This window comes from Budorcas taxicolor, chromosome 6, assembly GCF_023091745.1.
Source record: "Budorcas taxicolor isolate Tak-1 chromosome 6, Takin1.1, whole genome shotgun sequence".
Classification (NCBI taxonomy): Eukaryota; Metazoa; Chordata; class Mammalia; order Artiodactyla; family Bovidae; genus Budorcas; species Budorcas taxicolor.
In genome coordinates, this window is record NC_068915.1 from 55,983,371 (window position 1) to 56,008,011 (window position 24,641).

General features: G+C 37.8%; 1 protein-coding gene across 1 annotated transcript in view; it reads right to left on the minus strand.

The window, feature by feature from the left end:
* ARAP2 (ArfGAP with RhoGAP domain, ankyrin repeat and PH domain 2) overlaps positions 1–24,641 on the minus strand; it is a 187,846-nt gene that overhangs the window by 32,875 nt on the left and 130,330 nt on the right. The window contains exons 26-27 of the mRNA XM_052642100.1: positions 22,143–22,260; positions 12,397–12,525 (exon numbers count right to left, since the gene is read on the minus strand). Coding sequence (XP_052498060.1) covers positions 12,397–12,525; positions 22,143–22,260 — 247 coding nt within the window. The remainder of the gene's footprint in view (positions 1–12,396; positions 12,526–22,142; positions 22,261–24,641) is intronic.

The window sequence follows — 24,641 nt, forward strand, 5'->3', positions numbered from 1 at the left end:
CTACTACTCAATATCTCACTTGCCTAACATTAAAAATGTAAATTTCTTTCCTTGACTTTTCAAGGGCTAAATAAATTAGATTCCTTCTACTCATCTCTATAAACCAATAAGTTGAAATGGTATTTATTTATAAGTCAGTTGATCATAATACACTGTTTGGAAAGCTGACCTTTGTTGCTATGGTATGACTTATGTTGATCAATTTCCCTCAAGCTGTATGAACTTGAGAGAAATTCCATTCTTGTTTTATACAAATTCTAGTCCTACTTCTGGACCCAACTCATCCATGAAGATGTTTTTCTAACCCAGTCCATACTTGTTATTCATGTCTCTAAAACTCTAAAGATAAAATTTAGGTGTTGAATACATGAAAAGTCATGTTTGTCTCATAATTTAGCTCTTAAAAATAATAATTTCGGCCTCTGGCCATACTTCCCTGAATGTACCCAGTCTTATCTGTTCTTGAAAAAATAATTTCATATTTGCTTTTTAAAGTAATATGGGTTTTGAATTTTCCTTCACAACCTATGTGAGAACTAACATAGCAAGTTAGTTAGAGGCTTAGAGAATACTTGTAAAAAAGCTCTTAAGACATTTCCCCTAAAGTCAGGAACAAGACAAGGGTGCCCACTTTCACCGCTACTATTCAACATAGTTCTGGAAGTTTTGGCCACAACAATCAGAGCAGAAAAAGAAATAAAAGGAATCCAAATTGGAAAAGAAGAAGTAAAACTCTCACTGTTTGCAGATGACATGATCCTCTACATAGAAAACCCTAAAGACTCCACCAGAAAATTACTAGAGCTAATCAATGAATATAGTAAAGTTGCAGGATATAAAATCAACACACAGAAATTGCTTGTATTCCTATACACTAATAATGAGAAAGTAGAAAAAGAAATTAAGGAAACAATTCCATTCACCATTGCAATGAAAAGAATAAAATACTTGGGAATATATGTACCTAGAGAAACTAAAGACTTATATATAGAAAACTATAAAACACTGATGAAAGAAATCAAAGAGGACACTAATAGATGGAGAAATATACCATGTTCATGGATCAGAAGAATCAATATAGTGAAAATGAGTATACTACTCAAAGCAATCTACAGATTCAATGCAATCCCTATCAAGCTACCAGCGGTATTTTTCACAGAACTAGAACAAATAATTTCAAGATTTGTATGGAAATACAAAAAACCTCGAATAGCCAAAGCAATCTTGAGAAAGAAGAATGGAACTGGAGGAATCAACTTGCCTGACTTCAGGCTCTACTACAAAGCCACAGTCATCAAGACAGTATGGTACTGGCACAAAGATAGAAATATAGATCAATGGAACAAAATAGAAAGCCCAGAGATAAATCCACACACATATGGACACCTTATCTTTGACAAAGGAGGCAAGAATATACAATGGAGTAAAGACAATCTCTTTAACAAGTGGTGCTGGGAAAACTGGTCAACCACTTGTAAAAGAATGAAACTAGATCACTTTCTAACACCACACACAAAAATAAACTCAAAATGGATTAAAGATCTAAACGTAAGACCAGAAACTATAAAACTCCTAGAGGAGAACATAGGCAAAACACTCTCAGACATAAATCACAGCAGGATCCTCTGTGATCCACCTCCCAGATTTCTGGAAATAAAAGCAAAAATGAACAAATGGGATCTAATTAAAATTAAAAGCTTCTGCACAACAAAGGAAAATATAAGCAAGGTGAAAAGAAAGCCTTCGGAATGGGAGAAAATAATAGCAAATGAAGCAACGGACAAACAACTAATCTCAAAAATATACAAGCAACTTATGCAGCTCAGTTCCAGAAAAATAAATGACCCAATCAAAAAATGGGCCAAAGAACTAAATAGAAATTTCTCCAAAGAAGACATACGGATGGCTAACAAACTCATGTAAAGATGCTCAACATCACTCATTATTGGAGAAATGCAAATCAAGACCACAACGAGGTACCACTTCACACCAGTCAGAATGGCTGCAATCCAAAAGTCTGCAAGCAATAAATGCCGGAGAGGGTGTGGAGAAAAGGGAACCCTCTTACACTGTTGGTGGGAATGCAAACTAGTACAGCCACTATGGAGAACAGTGTGGAGATTCCTTAAAAAATTGCAAATAGAACAGCCTTATGACCCAGCAATCCCACTGCTGGGCATACACACCGAGGAAACCAGAATTGAAAGAGACACATGTACCCCAATGTTCATCGCAGCACTGTTTATAATAGCCAGGACATGGAAACAACCTAGACGTCCATCAGCAGATGAATGGATAAGAAAGCTGTGGTACATATACACAATGGAGTATTACTCAGCCATTAAAAAGAATACATTTGAATCAGTTCTAATGAGGTGGATGAAACTAGAGTCGATTATACAGAGTGAAGTAAGCCAGAAAGAAAAACACCAATACAGTATACTAACACATATATATGGAATTTAGAAAGATGGTAATAATGACCCTGTATGCGAGACAGTAAAAGAGACACAGATGTGTAGAGCAGACTTTTGGACTCTGAGGGAGAGGGAGAGGGTGGGATGATTTGGGAGAATGGCATTGAAACATGTATACTAGCATGTAAGAAATGAATCGCCAGTCTATGTTTGATGCACAATACAGGATGCTTGGGGCTGGTGCACGGGGATGATCCAGAGAGATGATATGGGGTGGGAGGGGAGGTTCATGTTTGGGAACTCATGTACACCCATGGTGGATTCATGTCAGTGTATGGCAAAACCAATACAGTATTGTAAAGTAAAATAAAGTAAAAATTAAAATTAAAAAACAAAAAACAAAAAAAAGACTATGAGGAAGATTAAATGAGATGGCATATGCAAAGCCATCAGCCCAGCATCTGGCACCCAATAAATATTATCCCTTATATATGATCTGAGCAATGACAAGGGAATATACAACAAATGGGTGTTTTCCATGGTCTCTATGGATCTCCCTTCTTCTTTCACTGGCAAAGATTATTTCCTCAAGCCTACACATTATATGAAAAATCAAGTTCCATCTCTGCTCATGTATGCTAAGGAGCAATTTTCATGAGACATTTTCTTGAAAGTGAAAGTCTCTCAGTTGTGTCCAACTCTGTGACCACATGGCCTATACAGTCCATGGAATTCTCCAGGCCAGAATACTGGAATGGGTAGTCTTTCCCTTCTCCAGGGTCTTCCCAACCCAGGGATCCAACCCAGGTCTCCTGCATCACATTTGGATTCTTTACCAGCTGAGCCACAAGGGAAGCCCTCTTTTCTCTTGAAAATATTCCACAAATTTGGCAATATTTGCAGCCTGACATCTAAAATCTATTTCAAATTAAAAATTATTCACATTCTTTGTTTGATATTGATTATATAGAACACATAATCTGTAATTTGGAAGAAGCAGAATTTGATATAGTTCACTCATTTTATGACATTCATTCACATTTAATAAAATTTAGTTCTATGAATGTGTAGAAGCCAAACTCAAGAACTGTTTGAACATAATCTAGAAAAAGTAAAATATCCCCCTACTTCCCAGTGTGTTTTCCTTTGTTACTTGTATTGAAGAAGTAATGCTTAATAGAACAAGCAGCCTGAAGACACCCTTCTGTAATTAGATTATTCATAAGCAATAAAACTGTAAATACAGTTTCTACTGGAGGATTGACTAAGAAAGTGCCAGAGAGTCTATGGCATTTTGATGACAACACAGCACACTGTAAAAAGTAGAGCACTACTTACTTTTCTATTCTGTTATCAATTTCTGAGAAAACACCTCCACTTGAAGTGGACTGGATTTACTTTCAACTTTTACACATCTTTGGCTTTAAAAAGATTTGATGAGGAATGGAATATAAATTATTTCAGCTAGACTAAGATTTATATGAACTTATACTATTTTTGCTGGAATATTCTTTTATTTTCTAAGTCAATCCATAGTGGATGGCTCAGCTTCCCAGGTCTGAATTTGCCAGAAGCAGTTGCATTTTGATCTATTCTATTCTAATGCATATTTAATTCCAAAGCATCTGTCTTAAGTAGCAATCTAAATTTAGAAACCCACAGGCATCTGCATTTGAGTTACATATTCTATCTTAAAAGTAGTTCTTCCCCATTGAGATCATTAAAACTTGATTCTGTTGTGGTATCTAGAGTTCTATTGGGGTAATATTAAAGAAGTTTAGTGCTTAAAGTAAGACTCCTGCAACATAAAATTATTTATTCTGGAACCTTGCTGCTAAGCTGCTGCTAAGTCACTTCAGTCGTGTCTGACTCTTCGCGACCCCATGGACTGTAGCCTACCAGGCTCCTCCATCCATGGGATTTTCCAGGCAAGAGTACTGGAATGGGTTGCCATTGCCTTCTCCATCTGGAACCTTACAGAAGCTATAAATTTATGCCTAACTTGTAAAAGAGATGTTAAAACTAACATGTGATTTAAGTAGAGACAAGAGAAAATTCCTTTACTTTCATATACTTCCATAAAAGTAAAGTATATTTCCCATTACCTTAAATGAATGAGCAGAAATTAAATGTTGGATGCTTATAAAATCTGTTCTTTCTTGTGATGTCTATATTTTAAACTCTTGAGATAAAGTGAACAAGTTGAGAAAATTAAGTCCCCTAAACACTTCAAACCTCTAAACTTATTATTTGATATAATTCTTCATTAAGCAAAAAGGTAGTGAAAATATAATGTCAAACAAAAATATATGCCTCTAATTTGTTACATAAAGTCAGAAACATCATTATACAATTAATGAAATACAAGTCATGAGTGTGTGCGCGTATAGATAAAGGAGAGATACAGATAGGTAGAGAGACACTAAAATTTGTGGCAACTTGGTATCAGGTATGATGGGACAGGATATAAAGGAGGTGGCAGAGCTACTTTATGTTTTAATGAAATACTAACATGTAAGCAATTTATTATTGAGAGAAAAATGTGGTTGTAACCAGTCACCCTTGTTTAAAACTCTCCTAATTTCTACTTGGCCTGCAGGTTAGAATACGAAAATCTTAAGAAAGGAAAAGAAATCCTTAACCAATGTGTTTCTGAGATGATTTCAGTTTTTCTGCTAACAAACTGACAGAGAAATCACATTTACTTTCATTATTTTCCTTTTAGATTCCAATTTTAAGGAGTAGTGCATGTAATGAATGAAGCAATACTTCTGGAAAAAGTGGTCCCTGTGATTGATTTAGGAGACATTTGCCAAGACAGAGACAAAGTAGATTGCACACCTAGCCAACCTAAATTCTATGACACAGGGCACCCCATAAGTAGTACTTGTAAGCCCAGGCTGCTGTGAGACACAACTGGAAGAAAATAATTATGACTTAAGAAATTGATTTTAAAAACAAACAATAGGCCAAACCTTCTTTAAAATCACAATCCTAAAAGAAGACAGATGCAGAACTAACCATAACGAAAAATATTATTTTACTTTGACAATCTGAATATAAATCAAGTTTTAATGAAAAACATCCTGTTTTTGACCAAAAATAAACTACTAACATGAAATAGTCTAATTAATGTATTTCCTGAGGGTGTTACTCTAAAACTTTTTTTTTTTTTTTTTTTCATGCAGAGGGACATAATTTCCTGGTAGAAAAAACTGTAGCTATCATAATACCAACTTGCACACTGGTTTGGTGAACTGAGGGGGACGAGTGCAGGGGCAGAGATGAGTTTCACAGTTCCCACGCTGTCACAGGAATGCAGGAGATATGAGAGTAACACAAGAGTTTACTGACATGTTACTCTAGAGAATATTCCACCATCCAAGTCCCTGAAACGCTCAGGTAAGCTGCTTTCCACTGCTTGGATTCCCAGGTTTTATGAAAGTTGCTTTGTCTAGACCTTACAGAAGCTTTATGCTTTCATGACAGGATGCAGTCATAATCCCCAGAAGAGGAAATAACAATAGGTGAGGCATCCCATGCCCAATCTTCCTACCCAGTTTGTAGGTAGAGCCATATAACAGTCTGTCACTCAACCACTTCTTCTTGCCCTTAAACAACAGAAAGATTTTACTTATATGCGATTGTTCTAAACTCGTTCAATCTAACACTGATGATTTTTTTTCCCAAAGATTAACAAAACTTAATGGTTTCCTTGCTTTGAATTATCCCTTAGGCCCACCTGTACAAAACCTTCTTGTATATTATAGTCTTTTAAGATCTTATTCTCGTCTGTTTTTATTTAACTGGCTAGTTTATTAGAATTCAAATAAGAACTAAGTTATTATGTCTGTGTGTATGTGTCCAGTCGAGTCTGATTCTTTGTGATGCCATGGACTGTAGCCCACCAGGCTCCCCTGGCCATGGGATTCTCCAGGCGAGAATACTGGAGTGGGTTGACATTTCCTCCTCCAGGGGATCTTCCTGACCCAGGTATTGAACCTGCATCTCCTGTACTGGCAGGCAGATTCTTTACCACTGTGCCACCTGGGAAGCCCGAGTTATTATGTCTAAGTGTGGGATTTTAAGTATTTTGCAGCATGGAGAATTTAGAGACATTTTAGAGGAATATTAAAAACATGAAAATTCTCACCCCAAAATATGAAAATATCATTTATTTTCTAAAAGAAAAGCCATGAGAACCTTTAATATATTTTATAATGTTGACAGGACTTCGTTCATAAGCTCAAAACATCTATTTCAAAATTAAAATGAAAGAATTACAGAATTTATGAACTAGACTAGATTTCATACGTTACCTAAATCAGAGAGTCTCAACATGACACCACTGACTTTTTCGGCCAGATTATTCTTTGTGTAAAGAGATTTCCTGTGTATTGTAGGATGTTTAGCAGCATCTCTGGTCTCTAACCATTATATATCAGAAGCCCCACCCCACCCAGTGTGACAGAAATATCTCCAGATGTTGCCAAATGTCCCTGGAGGACATGTCTCCACTACCCAAGGACCACTGCTATATGACAGGGAAGACTGTAGCAACCATATGACTAGAGAGAACTTCTACTGCAATCCTTAAGCAGTATATGGAGGATGTAATCAAAATCATATGTAGGAGGAAGAAAGAAATTAAATAAGGTAAACGTGTCTAATAGATTAATTTCTACAGCAAAATGAACACCTGTTCTATTTAGATGCTAATAAGACCAGAATGACATAGAAGTTTGCATTTTATAAAAATACTTTTATGCAATTATAAGATATGAATGGCAGAGTTAGGACCCAATATTTATGCTTTCCCAAATTCATATGTTGAAACCTACCTACACAGTATTAGGAGGTTTGTGGCCTTTGGGAGGTAATTAGGATTAGATGAGGTCATGAGGGAGGGATCTTCAGGAATGGGATTCACATCCTTGAAAGAGTCACAGAGGGGCTTCCCTGAAGGCTCAGTGGTAAAGAATTTGCCAGCCAATGCAAGAGATGTTGGGTAGATACCTGAGGGGCGAAGATCCCCTAGAGTAGAAAATGGCATCCCACGTCAGTATCTTTGCCTGGGAAATCCCATGGACAGAGGAGCCTGGCAGGCTACAGTCCATAGGGTCATAAAGAATCAGATATGACTTAGCAACTAAAGAATAACCACAACAAAGAGTCACAGAGAACTTGCTTCCTCCCTCTGCTCTCCACCCTGGGAGGATACAAGAAGTCCCCTGTCTGTAGCCTGGAAGAGGACTCTCACCAGAACTCGGCCAGGCTGACATCTGATGTTAGACTTCTAGTCTTCAGAATGTGAGAGATTAATTTCTGTTTATGAGCCATCCATCTGCCAAAGCAGGAGACGCAAGAGACTCAGGTTCGATCCCTGAATCAGGAAGATTCCCTGGACAAGCAAATGGCAACCCACTCCAGCATTCTTGCCTGGAAAATTTCATGGACAGAGGAGCCTGGTGGGCTACAGTCCAGTTCAGTTCAGTCGCTCAGTAATGTCTAACTCTTTGCGACCCCATGAATTGCAGCACGCCAGGCCTCCCTGTCCATCACCAACTCCTATAGTTTCTCAAACTCATGTCCATCGAGTCAGTGATGCCATCCAGCCATCTCATCCTCTGTCATCCACTTCTCCTCCTGCCCCCAATCCCTCCCAGCATCAAAGTCTTTTCCAATGAGTCAACTCTTCACATGAGGTGGCCAAGGTACTGGAGTTTCAGCTTTAGCATCATTCCTTCCAAAGAACACCCAGGGCTGATCTCCTTTAGAATGGACTGGTTGGATCTCCTTGCAGTCCAAGGGACTCTCAAGAGTCTTCTCCAACACCACAGTTCAAAAGCATCAATTCTTCGGCACTCAGCTTTCTTCACAGTCCAACTCTCACATCCATACATGACCACTGGAAAAACCATAGCCTTCACTAGATGGACATTTGTTGGCAAAGTAATGTCTCTGTTTTTGAATATGCTATCTAGGTTGGTCATAACTTTCCATCCAAGGAGTAAGCGTCTTTTAATGTCATGCCTGCAATCACCATCTGCAGTGATTTGGGAGGCCAAAAAGATAAAGTCTGACACTGTTTCCACTGTTTCCCCATCTATTTGCCATGAAGTCATGGGACCAGATGCCATGATCTTCGTTTTCTGAATGCTGAGCTTTAAGCCAACTTTTTCACTCTCCTCTTTCACTTTCATCAAGAGGCTTTTTAGTTCCTCTTCACTTTCTGCCATAAGGGTGGTGTCATCTGCATATCTGAGGTTATTGATATTTCTGCCGACAATCAGGATTCCAGCTTGTGTTTCTTCCAGCCCAGCGATTCTCATGATGTACTCTGCATATAAGTTAAATAAGCAGGGTGACAATATACAGCCTTGATGTACTCCTTTTCCTATTTGGAACCAGTCTGTTGTTCCATGTCCAGTTCTAACTGTTGCTTCCTGACATGCATACAGGTTTCTCAAGAGGCAGGTCAGGTGGTCTAGTATTCCCATCTCTTTCAGAATTTTCCAGTTTGGGGTCACAAATGTTGGACACGACTGAGCACACATATACTCTGAGCCACCAAGTCTATTGTAGTAGCCAGAACATACCAAAACATCATCACAAAAACAGAAACATAGACTAGTCTGGTACAATTAAGAACTTACTGATTTGTCACTACTAGTTAAGAGTCTGCAATCATACCAGTTAGCTTTACCACATTTAAGAGCTGTACCAACCTCCCCAACTCTTTTTTTTTTTTTTTTAATTAGAAGTAAAACTAACCTGTACTCAAATCCAGTATGGTAAGTCACTACATACAAAGGGGCTCTGTTCTGAGAGCACATTCATAAATCCAGTTTGTTCATAAGCCCAACAAAGTTATCCTAGGTACCCAACCCAATGAGCTATACAGTACTGTATTATAATATGTTTAGAATATTTTTTCACACAAATAATACATAAAAAACAAACTCAAAAATAAAACATTTTTAACCTTACAGTACAGTACCTTGAAAAGTACAGTACAACAGCTGGCATACAGGGGCTGGCATGGAATAAACAAGCAAGAAGAATTAACTGACTTGAGGAGGAAGAAGAGGTGGGAGATGGTACAGCTGAAGGACCATCAGCAATAGGAGACAGAGGGAAAGCTGAAATTTCACTCATGCCTGATGAGTTTTGGCAGGAACAGGTTCTGGTTCCTTGCTGGATTCAATTCCATTTACTCTCTTGAAAAAACAATCCAGTAATGTCTGGGTGGTAGCTCTTTTTTTTCCCTTCTCATCATAGGTGGCATGGTAGCACTGGACTGCATTCTGAATGGCTGTTGCAAGATTGTGTACCTTTCTATGTTGAGTCTTGTGCCTTAAAAACAGTTACTCCTCAAATAAAGAAAATCCCTTGCCATTTCCTGAACTGTGACTCTCTTCGGTTCTTCAATTACTTTTTCTTTATCTTGTCTCTCTTCATTGTTCCTCTAGGACTCCAATTCCATCAGGTCTTCATTAATAAGCCCCTTGTGTTGACAGCAAGGAATTCAATGAAGTTATCTTCTTGCAGATCTAGCTTCTGCTTCTCGCTGAGGGTCACTAAGTTGCCAAAGATGGACTCCTCATCTACCTTCTCAAATCCAAGAAAATCATGAACAAACTGTAGGCAAAGGTTCTCCCAAACCCCATTCATGGTGACAGCAGTAACCTCACGCCAAGGGAAGTAAAAAAGTACTTAATGGCCTTGTAGATGTTAGAGTCCTTCCAAAATTGTTTCAAGGTTGTTCCTGATTCATCATTCAACTTTACTGCCTGATGAAGATTGTGTCATAAGTAATATTTCTTGAAAGTTGCTATAATGGTCCACAGGTTGAGTGAGCAACGTAGTATTCAGTGGAAGATGCACTGCTTTGAAGATGGGATGAAAACTGTCCATGAGTGGGGAGTGGCCTGGAGCACTGACAAGCCACAAAAGAATGTTGAATGGGACGTCCTCCAAGTAATATTTCTATCCCTTTGGAGATACTGTGGTGGAAAAATCAATCTTGGAAGATGCTCTGTGTAACCTAGGCTTTGGGGTTACTCTTCCACACAATAGGAAGAGAGCCCTTGGCTTTATTTTTAAGGGCTCTTGGGTTCTCTGAATGATAAACTAAGAGAGGTCTCAGCTTGATATCACCAGAAGCACTGCCACCAAACAACGGTGTTAGCCTATCCTTTGTTGCTTTATAGCCTGGCATCAACTTTTCTCCATACAGATGTAACTTCAGTCTGGCATCCTCTTCCAGAACAGCCCTGTCTTATCCATATTACAAACCTGCTTGGGTAAATGTGTCTTCAGCAATAATTCCCTAAAGCATTTCAGGAAATTCCCAGAAAGCTACAGTATCTGCACTCACTGCCTAGTCACTTTTATGTTGTGAAGGTTGGCTCTAGCCTTGAACTGATGAAACCAGCTGTTGCTAACATTAAAAAATGCACCCTCTAATTTTCACAGTATTTCTTCTTCAAGCCTTCATAAAGGCTTTTCACTTTCTCTTGAATCAGCATTAAACTACGTGGCCCTCCACACTGATGCTGATCCTGCATGCACACACTGAGAAAGTTCTCCATCTCCTCCACCACTCTTGCATGTTTCTTTGATATTATCGTTGACATCATCACACAGCAGACTCCACGTGTTCCATGATCTTGTCCTTGCTCTTTGGAATTGTGCCAATGGTCAAACAATTCAAGTCATAAGAATGAGCGATGTCCATCATCTTTTCACCTCACTCCACTCTCTCAATTATTTTCACTTTTGTTTCCATGGTTATCACTTGGCACAGAATAGCAATACTGTTACATCACTGCTGCTTTTAGGCTTGCTTCCAGACACCCTGAGCTTGAAATAAAGATACTGTACTACTGTACTCTATACAGTACTGTAAAGCACACAAAAGCAAAACCAACGGTAGAGGATGTATGCATGTGACAATATATGGCAGACACATGAACTAACTTATGTGACTGGACATGCAAGGGCACATTCAGATCTTTGAAAGTTTTCATCTTGCAGATTCATATGTAGGATACTTACTGCATTTAATAAATATGTGAACTGGAGGCAAGTTACTTAATTTCTTTGAGCTCTTTCCTCATTTGAAAAATTCAAATGATAATATAACTCATGGAGAAGTTAAAAAAAAAGTTTTAAATGAGTTTTGGTATGTAAGGAGCTCAGTTAATAAAATACATGATTAATAAATAGTAATGGTTATTATGAATATGAATTAGAAAAGCTGTGGTAAATTTCATCTAATAAAATTAGAATCCTCTGCTTTCAGAGTTGGTTTATAGACTGTGTGGCAAGAAATCTCTTTCTAATCTGTCAGCTAATGTCAACATAACAGAAAAACCAAAATTTAAAAATGAAAGTTTTCTGATATGTCAAATAAGTTCAGAGAGTGTCTTCCATAGTTCCCCCATGTTAGCTAACTTTTGACTTAACCTTACATGTGTACATGTCTTCTCCCAGTTGGATAGCAAATATCATTATTAGAAGTATTTTTTTATATTTGTTTTCCAATATTATGGCAAAATAGGTGATAATTTTAACAAGCTCATAATCTCAGAGCTTGCACTTCTTGAATGCCTAGAGAACTTTCAAATGTAAACATAACTCAGGATGATTCACCATCTATCCAAAAATGAAGAAAACACTCAAGCATGACAATAAGACAAACAAACAAAAACTTAAAAAGAAGAATCATTCCTGCAGAATCTTTACCTTGATACTATCAAAATAACCACCTAATATCACAGTGCTACCCACTGGGAAAATCTGATCATGGCACTTGGTCTATATATTCTTCTTTCTATTCTGCAATAACATGTTAGTAGATTCTGCATTTAGCTACCCATTTTTTACATTTTCAAGTAACACTTGTGCCATAATAATTGTCCTTTAACCACTTGAATTTTCAATCACAGTTGGAATGTGAAATAGCAGCACCTACCATTATAGTGTTTAATTGTGTCAATGGTTAAGAATCTCTTCACTACAAGATAAGCAGAGCCAGGTTCAGCTAATGAACTCCATCGAAGCACCTGTTCCAATATATTTTCTGTGTAGTGAAGAGGACGTTCTGCAAAAAAAAGCAAAATCAAATCACCAAAAAAATCTTAACTTTTTTTTATTATAAAATTTAAACGTCCTTTTAAAAAGCTCTGTGCATTACAACAAGCATGACTGTATCTTATAGTACACAAGAATAGTGCTAGTACTACATACAGGATACCCTAAGACCTGGAACAGCATGTAATAAAATTCACTGTATAAATAAATCTGTGCAGGGACATCTGTTTTTTATTAAACTACTTTAAAAAAAAATTCATAGGTGTTATTCTTTAGATGAGGCTTCTCTGGTAGCTCAGCTGGTAAAGAATCTGCCTGCAATGCAGGAGACCCCAGTTTGATTCTTGAGTTGGTAAGATCCCCTGGAGAAGGGACAGGCTATGTGCTCCAGTATTCATGTGCTTCCCTGGTGGCTCTGAGGGTAAAGAATCTGCCTGCAATGTGGGAGACCTCGGTTCAATCCCTGGTTGGGAAGATCCCCTGGAGGAAGGCATGGCAACCCACTCAAGTATTCTTGCCTGGAGAATTTCCATGGACAGAGGAGCCTGGCAGGCTACATACAGTACATGGGGTTGCAAAGAGTCAGTCACAACTGAGCAACCAAGCACAGCAGAGCATAGCATTCTTTATATAAAAATCTCAGACAAAAGCTACCTTTCTGTACAACAAATTAGTGAATTACTCTACTTTTTAAACAACATTCTAGTTTGCTTATGGAAAAATGCCTGTTTGCATACACAATTAAATATTTGTAAAAGTACTAGTAATTGGTCCAGTACTAAGTATAAATCCTTTGTTTATCCCAACAAGACTAGCATAATTTCTGATCAACACTAGTGGACAACTTATAGCTGATAATCAACTTATATGAAATTATAAAGTATAACTTCAAAAAGAACAGAAGATAATCCTTATCAAACAGTACTGAGTAATTTCTGTTTAACTATTAGTGGAAATATCAATCAGAAACATTATGCAGCAATATTATCCATTAACAGTACATATAATAGGCTAACAAGCAAAAAGTTGGTCGCATCTTCACAATTTCTCCTTGATAAATACTCATCCATATATATTCTGTTTTATGCAACCATACTTTAAAATATATCACAAGTTCTTAGCATAGAGTTAATTAACCAAAAAACCCCACAGGTTTTTACAATTACAATCAAAATTTCATAGGAAAGTTTTTTGCTGATCAAAATATGCATGTGTGCATGCATGCGTGCTCAGTCATGTCTGACTCTTTGCAACCTCATGAACTGTAGCTAGGATCCTCTGTCCATGAGATTTTCCAGGCAAGAATACTGGAGTGAGTTGCCATTTCCTATTCCCAGCCTAGGGATCGAACCCGAGTCTCCTGCATTGGCAGGTGGCTTCTTTCCCACTAGTGCCACCTGGGAAGCCTGGTCAAAATATGCCAATCACTTAATAAAATCTTGTAACAGAAGCATATGCTGGGGGAGAAAAAAATCGAGTCTTTTCATAGTGTACTGAAAATAGCATAATTGAAATAGCAAGAACATAAACTCTAATGTGAAGATGTTGATGTAAGTTTCCTGGTACCACAGCCTTTATAAGTCAACTCAACTCTTTTATAATCTCCTACTAGGGTTTTTGTTTTTGGTTAAAGTAGTAATGCCAATAACAAACAACAAAGTTCATGTCAACAGCATCACACTTGTATATTACTCATGCTATATACATAAAGTCACAAGTAATAAAAAAAACCAAATGTATCACAGTCTCTTTAGTACTGGTCTCCCTTTTATTCGCACAGCATTCTGGAACTGGTTTTTTTCCTTCCAGTGTAAATAACTATACAGCTTTTGCTTTCTAGTCAGTACAGTGAAATGCAGTTCTGCATTCCGTGCATCTTGGTGTAAACCTTAGGCACTGTGATGGTGATTGCAAACAACAACTAAAAAAAAAAAACCAAAAAACACAGAGCAACTAAGTCATACATCTGGGAGGCAAACCTATTTCTTATTTATAAATATATCCCTTTCACAAAGCAGAGTGCTGAGTACATAATAGATGTTCAATAATAAATACTTGGGGAAAAAAATACCTTACAAATTTCTACGGTAATCCATAAATTAACAGTAAGTAATTGTAAATGGATCAGCAGACATATATACTTCTTTGAAAATCAGGCAAAATCTTTTGTGCTACATTAATCCTGTTTTCTAAAATAAATTTATAAAAGGTTTGGCTAAAATCATGGGACACTACTTGCAAAACTCTGGGATGCTACTTATCCTGTTAACAGTTGCCATTTCTAGAATAACAACTATGCATCAACATAATATATACTGGTTACCTTACATCAGTTGCTGTTTTCAACTCTTAGAACACTTTTCATTACAAGTTATCATTATTTATATTACATGTAAAAGAACCCAAGAATCAGAGAGGTTCATCTACTTGCCTAAAATCAAACAGCTGATTCAAGTGAGGGACAGAGACTGGATTCTCAAATCTATCTGACTTTACAGCCCCAAGCTCCAAATCATAACTATTTCACTTGGTTTTACTTTGTACAGATATGTAAACCTCCCCATGATGATTTTCACATAAGTAATTTTGGGGAAAAAGTATCAACTCACTAAGATATTCCTGAGGACAAAAGGTAATACATGCAAAGTGAAAAACAATGTCAATTCACACTTTCTCCTTCACTTTCCTATACTTAGTGAGAAGATAGTAAGTAAATAAGATAGTTTCAACATCCTTTATGTCAAGAAATTCATCATACTGCAGTTAGCTTGGAGGTAGGAATGCTATTCTTAACTGCAAAACTACCTGGATTGAAATAAAAGCTTACTCTCCTTTATTACAAGAATTTGTAATGAGACTTCCAAATATTAGAACACTTGTATTAAAGAGGGTCACTATTACCAGTAGATACAATAGTGATACCTCAAAGGTACTCTTAGTTATACTGAAATATATCACAGCAGAGAGAGAAGCAGATATAGATTTGCAAAAATTAGCCAAGTATGTTTTTCATCGATATTAATTCAAGAGAGTGAAAATCCTGAAGAACCAAGTTCCTGCATAAAAATTGAGCTGAAAAATAGGATGAAAAGATAAATATTTATTAGACTGTGAAATGACACAATTATAAAAGAGGTAAGAGACAGGAAAAATAGACTGAGTCATCAAATGCTGTTGGAATATAAATTCCTACAAGTAAACAAGATTTTGTTAATAGTTATATTTACAACCATCTATCATGATAAATTACATAAGTCAGCTGGCATTAGGGTATTACTAGGGGAAAAAAACCAAAAACCTGATTTGTACACTGTTTATCCCTGGAGGAGGGGATGGCAATCCACTTCAGTATTCTTCGCTGGAGAATCACATGGAGAGAGGAACCTGGTGGGCTACAGTCTACAGGGTCATGAAGAGAGGGACATGGCTGTAGTGACTTAGCATGCACACACTTACACTATCTAGAACATTAAATTTTTTGCTGAAAATTCAGCGTAATTATTTAAGAACAGGGTGTGGAGATGGTTCTTTAGCTAGGTAAGTCATGTTCTCAATATTTTAAAATCTTGTCTGTAGAATTAAACCTGGCCTCCCTTGTTAAACAGAGAACTATGCATTTCCACCTGAAACAATTGGTGTTATCCTTAAATTTCTGGCAGTAATGACATAGGATTTGCAGAGACAATTATGACCTCCTTAACAACTAAAATTTTAGTGTCAAATCTAGAGCCATGCAAGTCTCTCAGAGGATGCCAGCACCCTGTCAATCAAGAGACAGACCAGAAAGACTGAATAAAAATGAACTGATCTTCCATCTCATGGTAGATATGAGCAGGAAGAGAACATTTTGTTATGATGCTGCTATGTAGACAGTAGCTACTTCACCAATTTGAGCCTCTCAGTGAGGAAGCCCACTTAAATGAGGCCCATGAGCAGTTAACTTTTTTCAGCATGTGAAGGAACTAAAGGGTAGAGTGCTACATTGGTAGGGTATCGGTTCATTCTTAAAGTGAAGCATTAAAATACCAGAAGTATGGTAAAAAATGGGTTTCAGCTTGTCCTGGCCATCAGGACCCAGTGGCACCAGGACCCACTGGTGGCAGTGGGTCAAGAATGCTTGGCATCTTTCAAAGGATGAGACAAAGAAAAGACTTGTTCTCTGTCTAGTACAAGTTTCCAATGTCTCAGACACTTATATAGAAGGAAATGCTACTTATAAACTAACAGCTTAGAATCTAGCTAGCCTTAATATAAATTCTAAAAATATTCTATGTGGATTTAACATGATGTATTTTTTCCATGAATCTTGACTACTACAAAGGCAAAAAAAAGAAAAAAGTAATAATCGTATTTTGTCAGAATTTTGCTAAGAGTTGTTTACCACCTGCTGTGGCTTGGATGTTTCCCTATTCCCCCAATTCACAGGTTGAAATAATTCCCAATGTGACAGTATCAGATGGAAGGGCCTTTGGGAGGTGATTAAATCATGAGGGCAGAGTCCCCCTAAATGGGTTTGTTGTTGTTTAGTTGCTAAGTTGTGTCTGACTCTATGACCCCATGGACTGTAGCCCACCAGGTTCCTTTGTCCATGGGATTTCCCAGGCAAGAATACTGGAATGTGTTGCCATATTCTCCTCCAGGGGATCTTCCAGACCCAGGGATTGAACTCGTGTCTCCTGCACTGGCAGGCAGATTCTTTACCCCTGAGCCACCAGGGAAGCCCCAATGGGCTTCATGCTCTTATATAAAAGGAATCCCACGAAGTTCCATTTCATCATGTGAAGATTCAGTGAAAAGATGGCCATCTGTCATCCAAGAAGCAGGCCTTCACCAAGCAACAAGTCTGCTGGCACTTTGGTCTTGGACTTCCTAGCCTCCAGAAATGTAAGAAATAAATTTCTCCTTTGTAATTCTGTTATGAAGTGAAGTGAAGTGAAGTCTCTCAGTCGTGTCCGACTCTTTGCAACCCCATGGACTGTAGCCTGCCAGTCTCCTCTGCCCGTAGGATTTTCCAGGCAAGAGTACTAGAGTGGGTTGCCATTTCCTTCTCCAGGGGATCTTCCCAACCCAGGGATCGAACCCGGGCCTACCCACATCGTAGGCAGATACTTTACCATCTGAGCCACCAGGGAAGACCCCAATTCCGTTATAGCAGGCTAAACAAAGACACCATTTCACCAATGATGGCAATTCTGCTAATGATACATGAGTCACAAATTGACATGCTTATATCAGTCTGAATTTGTAGCTACCACATCTATGATAATTCCATTTATAAACTTAAGAATCTATTTTCATTATCTTCAATCATATAGGAAGGCCAGAGCACTTCCATCGGCTTCCCTGGCTCAGATGGTAAAAAATCTCTCTGTATGCAGGAGACCTGGTTTTGATCCCTGGATCAGGAATAGCCCCTGGAGAAGGGAATGCTACCCACTCTAGTAGAGTCTCTGAAGATAGTAAAGGGAACAAACAAAATATCTATTATACAAAGGAGACACTGGAAATGACCAGGTAGAAAACTATTGTTTTAAAGTTTACAGGCAGTGAAAATAAAATCCAGCGCTTTTGGTTCACTTGCTTATTTACTCATTTACTTATTTATTTATTTTTGGTTGCTTTGGTTACTTGGAGGATTTATATGTACGTTAGAAAAAGCACCAATTCCCTGCTGACATTCTTCCTATCAACCACGATCTTATGGACTACCAATGCCTTCACTTTTATCTTCTTTTTACATTTCACTTTATCTTCCCTGCATGTTACTAGAAATAAAGCTCTTAACATTTCAGAAGGTCAGGTGGCTCCACAGGTCCCATCTGCTCCAGGAAGTCAACATAATCACAGGTCCCTTTGTTGCTTTCTTAGCTGTGTTCCTCTAAAAGCAGTAAAAATAATCTTAGTTTTCTCTTCAGGCAATTTCAACTTGAATGGTTGACCAAACATTAAGACCATGCCAATTTGAATTCCTAACTCCATCAGATGTACTCTTTCTTGATGTACATGGGGTGTTCCTTTGATTATATATCTGGACATTTACCATTCAAAACAGCTTGAAGTCTCCTAGTCTTTTTATAGTTTCATCAACTTTTCTTTAGTGAGAAGGAACCGGAAAAAAAAAAAAAAACCAACACCTGACTCCAGTGTTACCATTTGTGATATACTAATTGGCACATGCAAGTTGATAATTAGTCATTTTCAGGATAAGCATCCCTTCATTTTCCCAGAAGAAATTTAAAAAGAGTATTTCCAGATACAGTGCAATCTCTGTACCAGCTATATATTTAATTTCTTCCTATCCTCACCCATTTGGTTTATTCCTCTCATTTTGGAGGGTCAATGCTCAAAGGCACAGACCTCCAGAACTGAGACATGGGGATATCCTTTAACTCAACACTTGAGAGAATAACGGGTAGGGAGAGGATGCCTACCCCAAATCCATGATTCATTGTTCTGCTGTTGACTTCCTAAAAAATCAACAGCAAGAGAAGCATAGAGGAGACCATCAGCTATCTAAGAGCTAAGGAGTCCTTTGAGATCTCCCAGTGGTTGCTAGTCTACAAGCATATTTGTAAATAATGCCACTGTGAACACTGGGTAGCATGTATCTTTTCAAATCACATTTTTTGTCTTTTCCAGATATGTACCCATGAATGGAACTGCTGGATCAGACAGTAATTCTATTCTTAGCTTTTTTGAGGAACCTCCACACTGTTTTCCATACTGCCTGTACCAATTTACATAATCAACATTATACTAGGGTTCTTTTTTTCTCCACGTCCTCACCAACATTTGCTATTTATAGACTTCTTGATGACAGCCATTTTGACAACTGTGGGATGATATATCTCTGTGGTTTTGATTTAGCAATACATTTCTCTGATGACTAGTGATGCTAAGCATCTTTTCATGCACTGGTTGGCCATCTGCATGTTTCCTTCAGAAAAATGTCTATTCAGATCCTCTGCCCATTTTTAATTGAATTGTTTGTGGATTTTTTTTTTTTTTTTTTGCTATTGATTTGTAGGGGTCTTTAGATATTTTGGCTATTAACCTCTTAACAGATGTATGATTTGCAAATACTTTCTCCCATTCTGTAGGTTGTCTTTTCATTTTTCTTGATGGTTTTCTTTGCTGTATACAAGCTATGAAGTTTAACTCAGTTCAGTTCAGTAGCTCAGTTGTGTCCAACTTTTTGTGACCACATGGACCGCAGCATGCCAGGTATCCCTGTCCATCACCAACTCCCGGAGTTTACCCAAACTCATGTCCACTGAGTCGGTAATGCCATCCAACCATCTCATCCTCTGTCATCCCCTTCTCCTCCTGCCTTCAATCTTTCCCAGCATCAGGGTCTTTTCCAATGAGTTAGCTCTTCACATCAGGTGGCCGAAGTATTGGAGTTTCAGCTTCAACATCAGTCCTTCCAATGAACACTCAGGACTGATCTCCTTTAGGATGGACTAGTTGGATCTCTTTGAAGTCCAAGGGACTCTCAAGAGTCTTCTCCAGCACCACAGTTCAAAAGCGTCAATTATTCAGCACTATTTATTTTTTCTTTTGTTTCTTTTGCCTTGGAAGACAGACCCAAAAGATATTGCTACCATTTATGTCAAACAGTGTTCTGCCTACATTCTCTTCTAGGAGTATTAAGGTTTCAAGTCTTACATTTAAGTATTGAATCCATTTTAAATTTATTTTTATATACAGTGTAAGAAAATGTTCTAATTTGATTCTTTTACATGTGGCTGTCCAGTTTTTCCAGTACAACTTATTGATGAGACTTTCTCCAATAATAAAAGGGTTTTAAATGATTTTAAAATAATATAAACCTATTTGTGATTTACAAAATAATTTAGGCAGTAGTGCTGACAGTTATCTTTTACTCATAAATGAAGCTGGTAACCTACTGACTTCTCCTTAAAATTAAACAACCAAAGTCAAGACTTTACCACTATTGAACTATACAGTAATACAAAATTGTACTTCACTTATGCAAAAGATTTTAATTGCATAGCAATTGTTATTAGGCACTGTTGTCAGAGATAAACTCTGTACTAGAGATAGAAACAGAGTCCCTTGTTCCCTCTAAAGAGCTCTCATCAAGAAAGACAAAAATAAATCCATGTGATAGGCACCATAAAAAAACAAACAAACAGAAACGACAAGACAAAGTGTGATGGAACCCTTAGTCTGGGTTTTAAAGGAGGTAAACAAAGGAGCCAGAAGGGGAGGAATAAAGGCACACTTGGGCAACACCTTCTTGTATGTTAGTCAAGCGCAAGGTATAGAAGTGATTGTCTTCCATAGTGATTGTCTTATAAAGAAAGCAAAATGAGAAAAGATGGTAAAAAAGATCAGAGCAGCAGAAACCCACTATTTGGGGATAGAGGAAGAAGAATTGACAAATGAGATAAAACAATTCCAGCACTAGGAAGAGAATCAAAAGCAGCAATGAGAACAGAGTGAATGTGTTTCAAGTAAAAGGGAATGGTTATTAGCAATAAATCCTACAGTGAGAACAAGCAAAGTAAAGCCAGAAGTAAATCCACTGGACTTGGCAGGTGGGGGGTTGCTGGAGTAACTGGGCAAAACAGCTTTTATGAGAGGCCAGACTGAGCCTGACTGTGGGGGAGACAGTGTGAACTGACACCAAAGGACCAGTGGCACTGAATCCTGGCAATGAATATTGGAAAGTAGTGTTTTAAAACAAATTACATTTTTAAAGAATAGTGCATGATAAAAAGAATAAAGGAATAAAAACATCAAGATGGAATAATGAAAGACAAAGTATTTGATAATCCCCATGTCATTCTAACACTGATTATAAGACTCTTAATAATACACAATGAGGTATTTTTAATGTTCAATTTTAATTTTTGTATTGAGCTTGCAGGTGTCAAGATTTTACTTTTGGCAGTTTGACATCTATACTTGAAAGAGTCCCAAGACCTAAGCAGGTATCAACTAGACAGATGGTCAAGATACAAAGACATTCTGCATTTTTTTTTTTCCTAGAGGTATTTAAAACCAAATGGTATCATAAGAATGTTAGGCTTATTATTCTTGGGGTGGTCAACGCATTTTAAAAGCTCTCTTTATTCTTCTGTACATGAGATTTAAAAAAAATGACAAACTATCTGATCCATTCTACTAAAGATAGATGAAAAAGTATAAAACTTAAAAGGAACCTTCTGCTAGGCTTAAAACAAATTAGTTTTTAAAATAATAATCTTTTAAATCAGTATCCTTGTTAAATAAGCAGCATACAGGAATAACGTGGAATAAGCTGGATGGTGGTGGTGACATTTAGAATATTGTTACAAATCACACTGCCTGTTCTTAAAAATGAAGCCTTATTTCCTGAGGCAGCAACATATATGACTAATATTTTACACTATAAACTTACAGTCAATAAAACAATCCAATTATTTTAATAATAAAATCATAGGAGGGCAACCTCAAGTAGCACCAACATATATCAATGCATGCACTGAAGTAGAAGGGGAGTCATAACAGGATGTGAAACTTTATAAAAACATAAAATGTTAGTAATGATTTTTCAGAAAAGTAGTGTTTCTTCACACTCTAAGGAATTTAAAAATCCCTAGCATGAGAACCACTTACCGAGCTCTTCATTTTCTATGACTTCAAATGTGGCCCAAATATCATCTTTTGTTGGAATTATATTTTTTATTGCTAATATGTCATTAGTTAACTCTTCTGCTTCCATCACAGGAGATATCTGCAAGAGAAGCAAAATTTCTTCAGAATATACATCAAAAACAGAAGTGGCCTTATGCTAGGGCAGTAACACCTGCCTGCCATCTACCACCTAATGATACTATGTGTCCTCTTAGTACGTTTAAGCAGTTTCTCCAAGCACCTAGGGGAAACAGCTTATTCCGATCTTCTCCATAATGTAACACATTTTCATGTATGTGTAAAAAGTGCCCATATAATCGGGAAGAATTTTTTTTGTTTTTAACTCAGTGAACAATTAAATAACTCAAAAAAGGAAGATGCCTAGTCATACTCAGAAAGACTGTCCACAGATATTGGATCCTATGGCCTTGTAGGCAAAAATCTTTTCACTCAGTTCTATAATCAGGAGTTCAAAATGGCTCAGGTATTTGGTTTGGGTTCTAAATTATACACAGTTGACTGCGGTCCACCATGCCAAAAAGCCCCAGGTTTAGTGGTGTGTGGTGTGCCCCGCCACGCCAAGTGACAGATGCTGGGCTGCCAAAGCCTGCTTTCAGGCCAAGGGCAGAGTCTGCAGAGTCAGCCTGGGAGTTGGCTCTCCGAGAGCTTCAGAGGTTCGGGCCACTGCATAAGTACCCCACCTTCTTCAGGGACTTTGGGGGTTTCTCATTTGCTTTCTCCCTGTTTTTGTTTTTACCAGTCTTACAGGCATGCTGGCCAAAAGCAAGTTGGCTTTCTCCCGTTAGAATTTAGTTACAATGCTAAACAAATAGAACATGATTTCAGCGTTAGAATACTGCAGCTGCCACCTCCTTTCCACGTTTTCAGCACAAGCATGCACCTATTAAAAATTTCTTAGAAAATGTGCTCATTTCCATTTCTCCTGTCCCTTATTGATCATAAGCATATTGCACATATATAAATAATATAAAACATCTTTCATTAGAGGTAACTCATATAGTCTGTCTTTTGGAGTTCGTGGAATACCTTTGGAATATATTAGGCTTCCCTGGTGGCTCAGATGGTAAAGATTCTGCCTGAAAAGCGGGAGACCTGGGTTCAATTCCTGGGTCAGGAAGATCCCCTGGGGAAGGGAATGGCTATCCAGTCCAGTATTCTTGACTAGAGAGAGCCTAGCGGGCTACAGTCCATGGGGCCACAAAGAGCTGGGACATGACTGAGCGACTAACGCTGACTTGGAATATATTAACGATGCAGTGAAGTCCATTATTTGCTGTTTAGAAGAGGTCAATGTAGTACAGCCTTAAAAGAAAAAAAAATTAGCATATGGCAAAAGCAGAGAATGTTCAGGAATAGAAACCTTAGTAGATGAATGACTTTAGTGATGTCGCTCATCAGAATGGCTTTACAATATTTTAAGAAGTATAGCCCTTCCTTAAAAAAATAATTACTGAGAAACAAAACTAGTGAAATAGTCGGCAGGGAGTTCCTCAGGTTGACATAGGAATGGAAGACTGGAACTCATTTCCTTGTTTCCATATGTTCCTATATGTTCCAGGTGATACCCAAGGCCCCTCTTCAGAACACCTAGAACTCTACAAAACACACTTTGGAATTAATTACTCTAAGTGATATACAAACCGAAATAATGAACATCAGACTTGGAATATCATGACTAATGTTTGCATCCAGGCCTTAATGTTATTAATTCCCATTTCTACTCATATGAATGTGAGACATCACTGCTTCACCTACCTCCTTGGGTTGAGGTAATGATTGGCTGAAATAAATATAAGAGCTGTGCAGAGTCTTAAGCACTAACTGGATGTTTATTTTTGTATAGTTTTTGCTATGTTTTTCAAGAGAATTTAGTATTTTCGTGGGTGAAACTGGACACTCTTTTATGTTAATATACTTAAAATACAAATTTTGCTTGATTTTAATAACTTCTGGTATGTCTCTATTAGATAAAATTAAAATGAACTAGTGAAGAGTTTATTGGAGAAGGCAATGGCACCCCACTCGAGTACTCTTGCCTGGAAAATCCCATGGATGGAGGAGCCTGGTAGGCCGCAGTCCATAGGGTCGCTGAGGGTCGGACATGACTGAGTGACTTCACTTTCACTTTTCACTTTCATGCATTGGAGAAGGAAATGGCAACCCACTCCAGTGTTCTTGCCTGGAGAATCCCAGGGACGGGGGAGCCTGGTGGGCTGCCGTCTATGGGGTCGCACAGAGTCGGACACGACTGGAGTGACTTAACAACAACAGTGAAGAGTTTACGGGTAAGTGAAGTTAAGTCACGTGCTTTCACTATCCCTTTCAGCATAAGTGATAAGACATATGCCGAGATATCTCTACTACTTCCTCATGTCCCCTGTGATCAACATCACATGTTCAGCATAACAAACAGATGTGGCCAAGGAGTGCAAGGCAGCTCGTGTTAGTTCCACAGCTGAG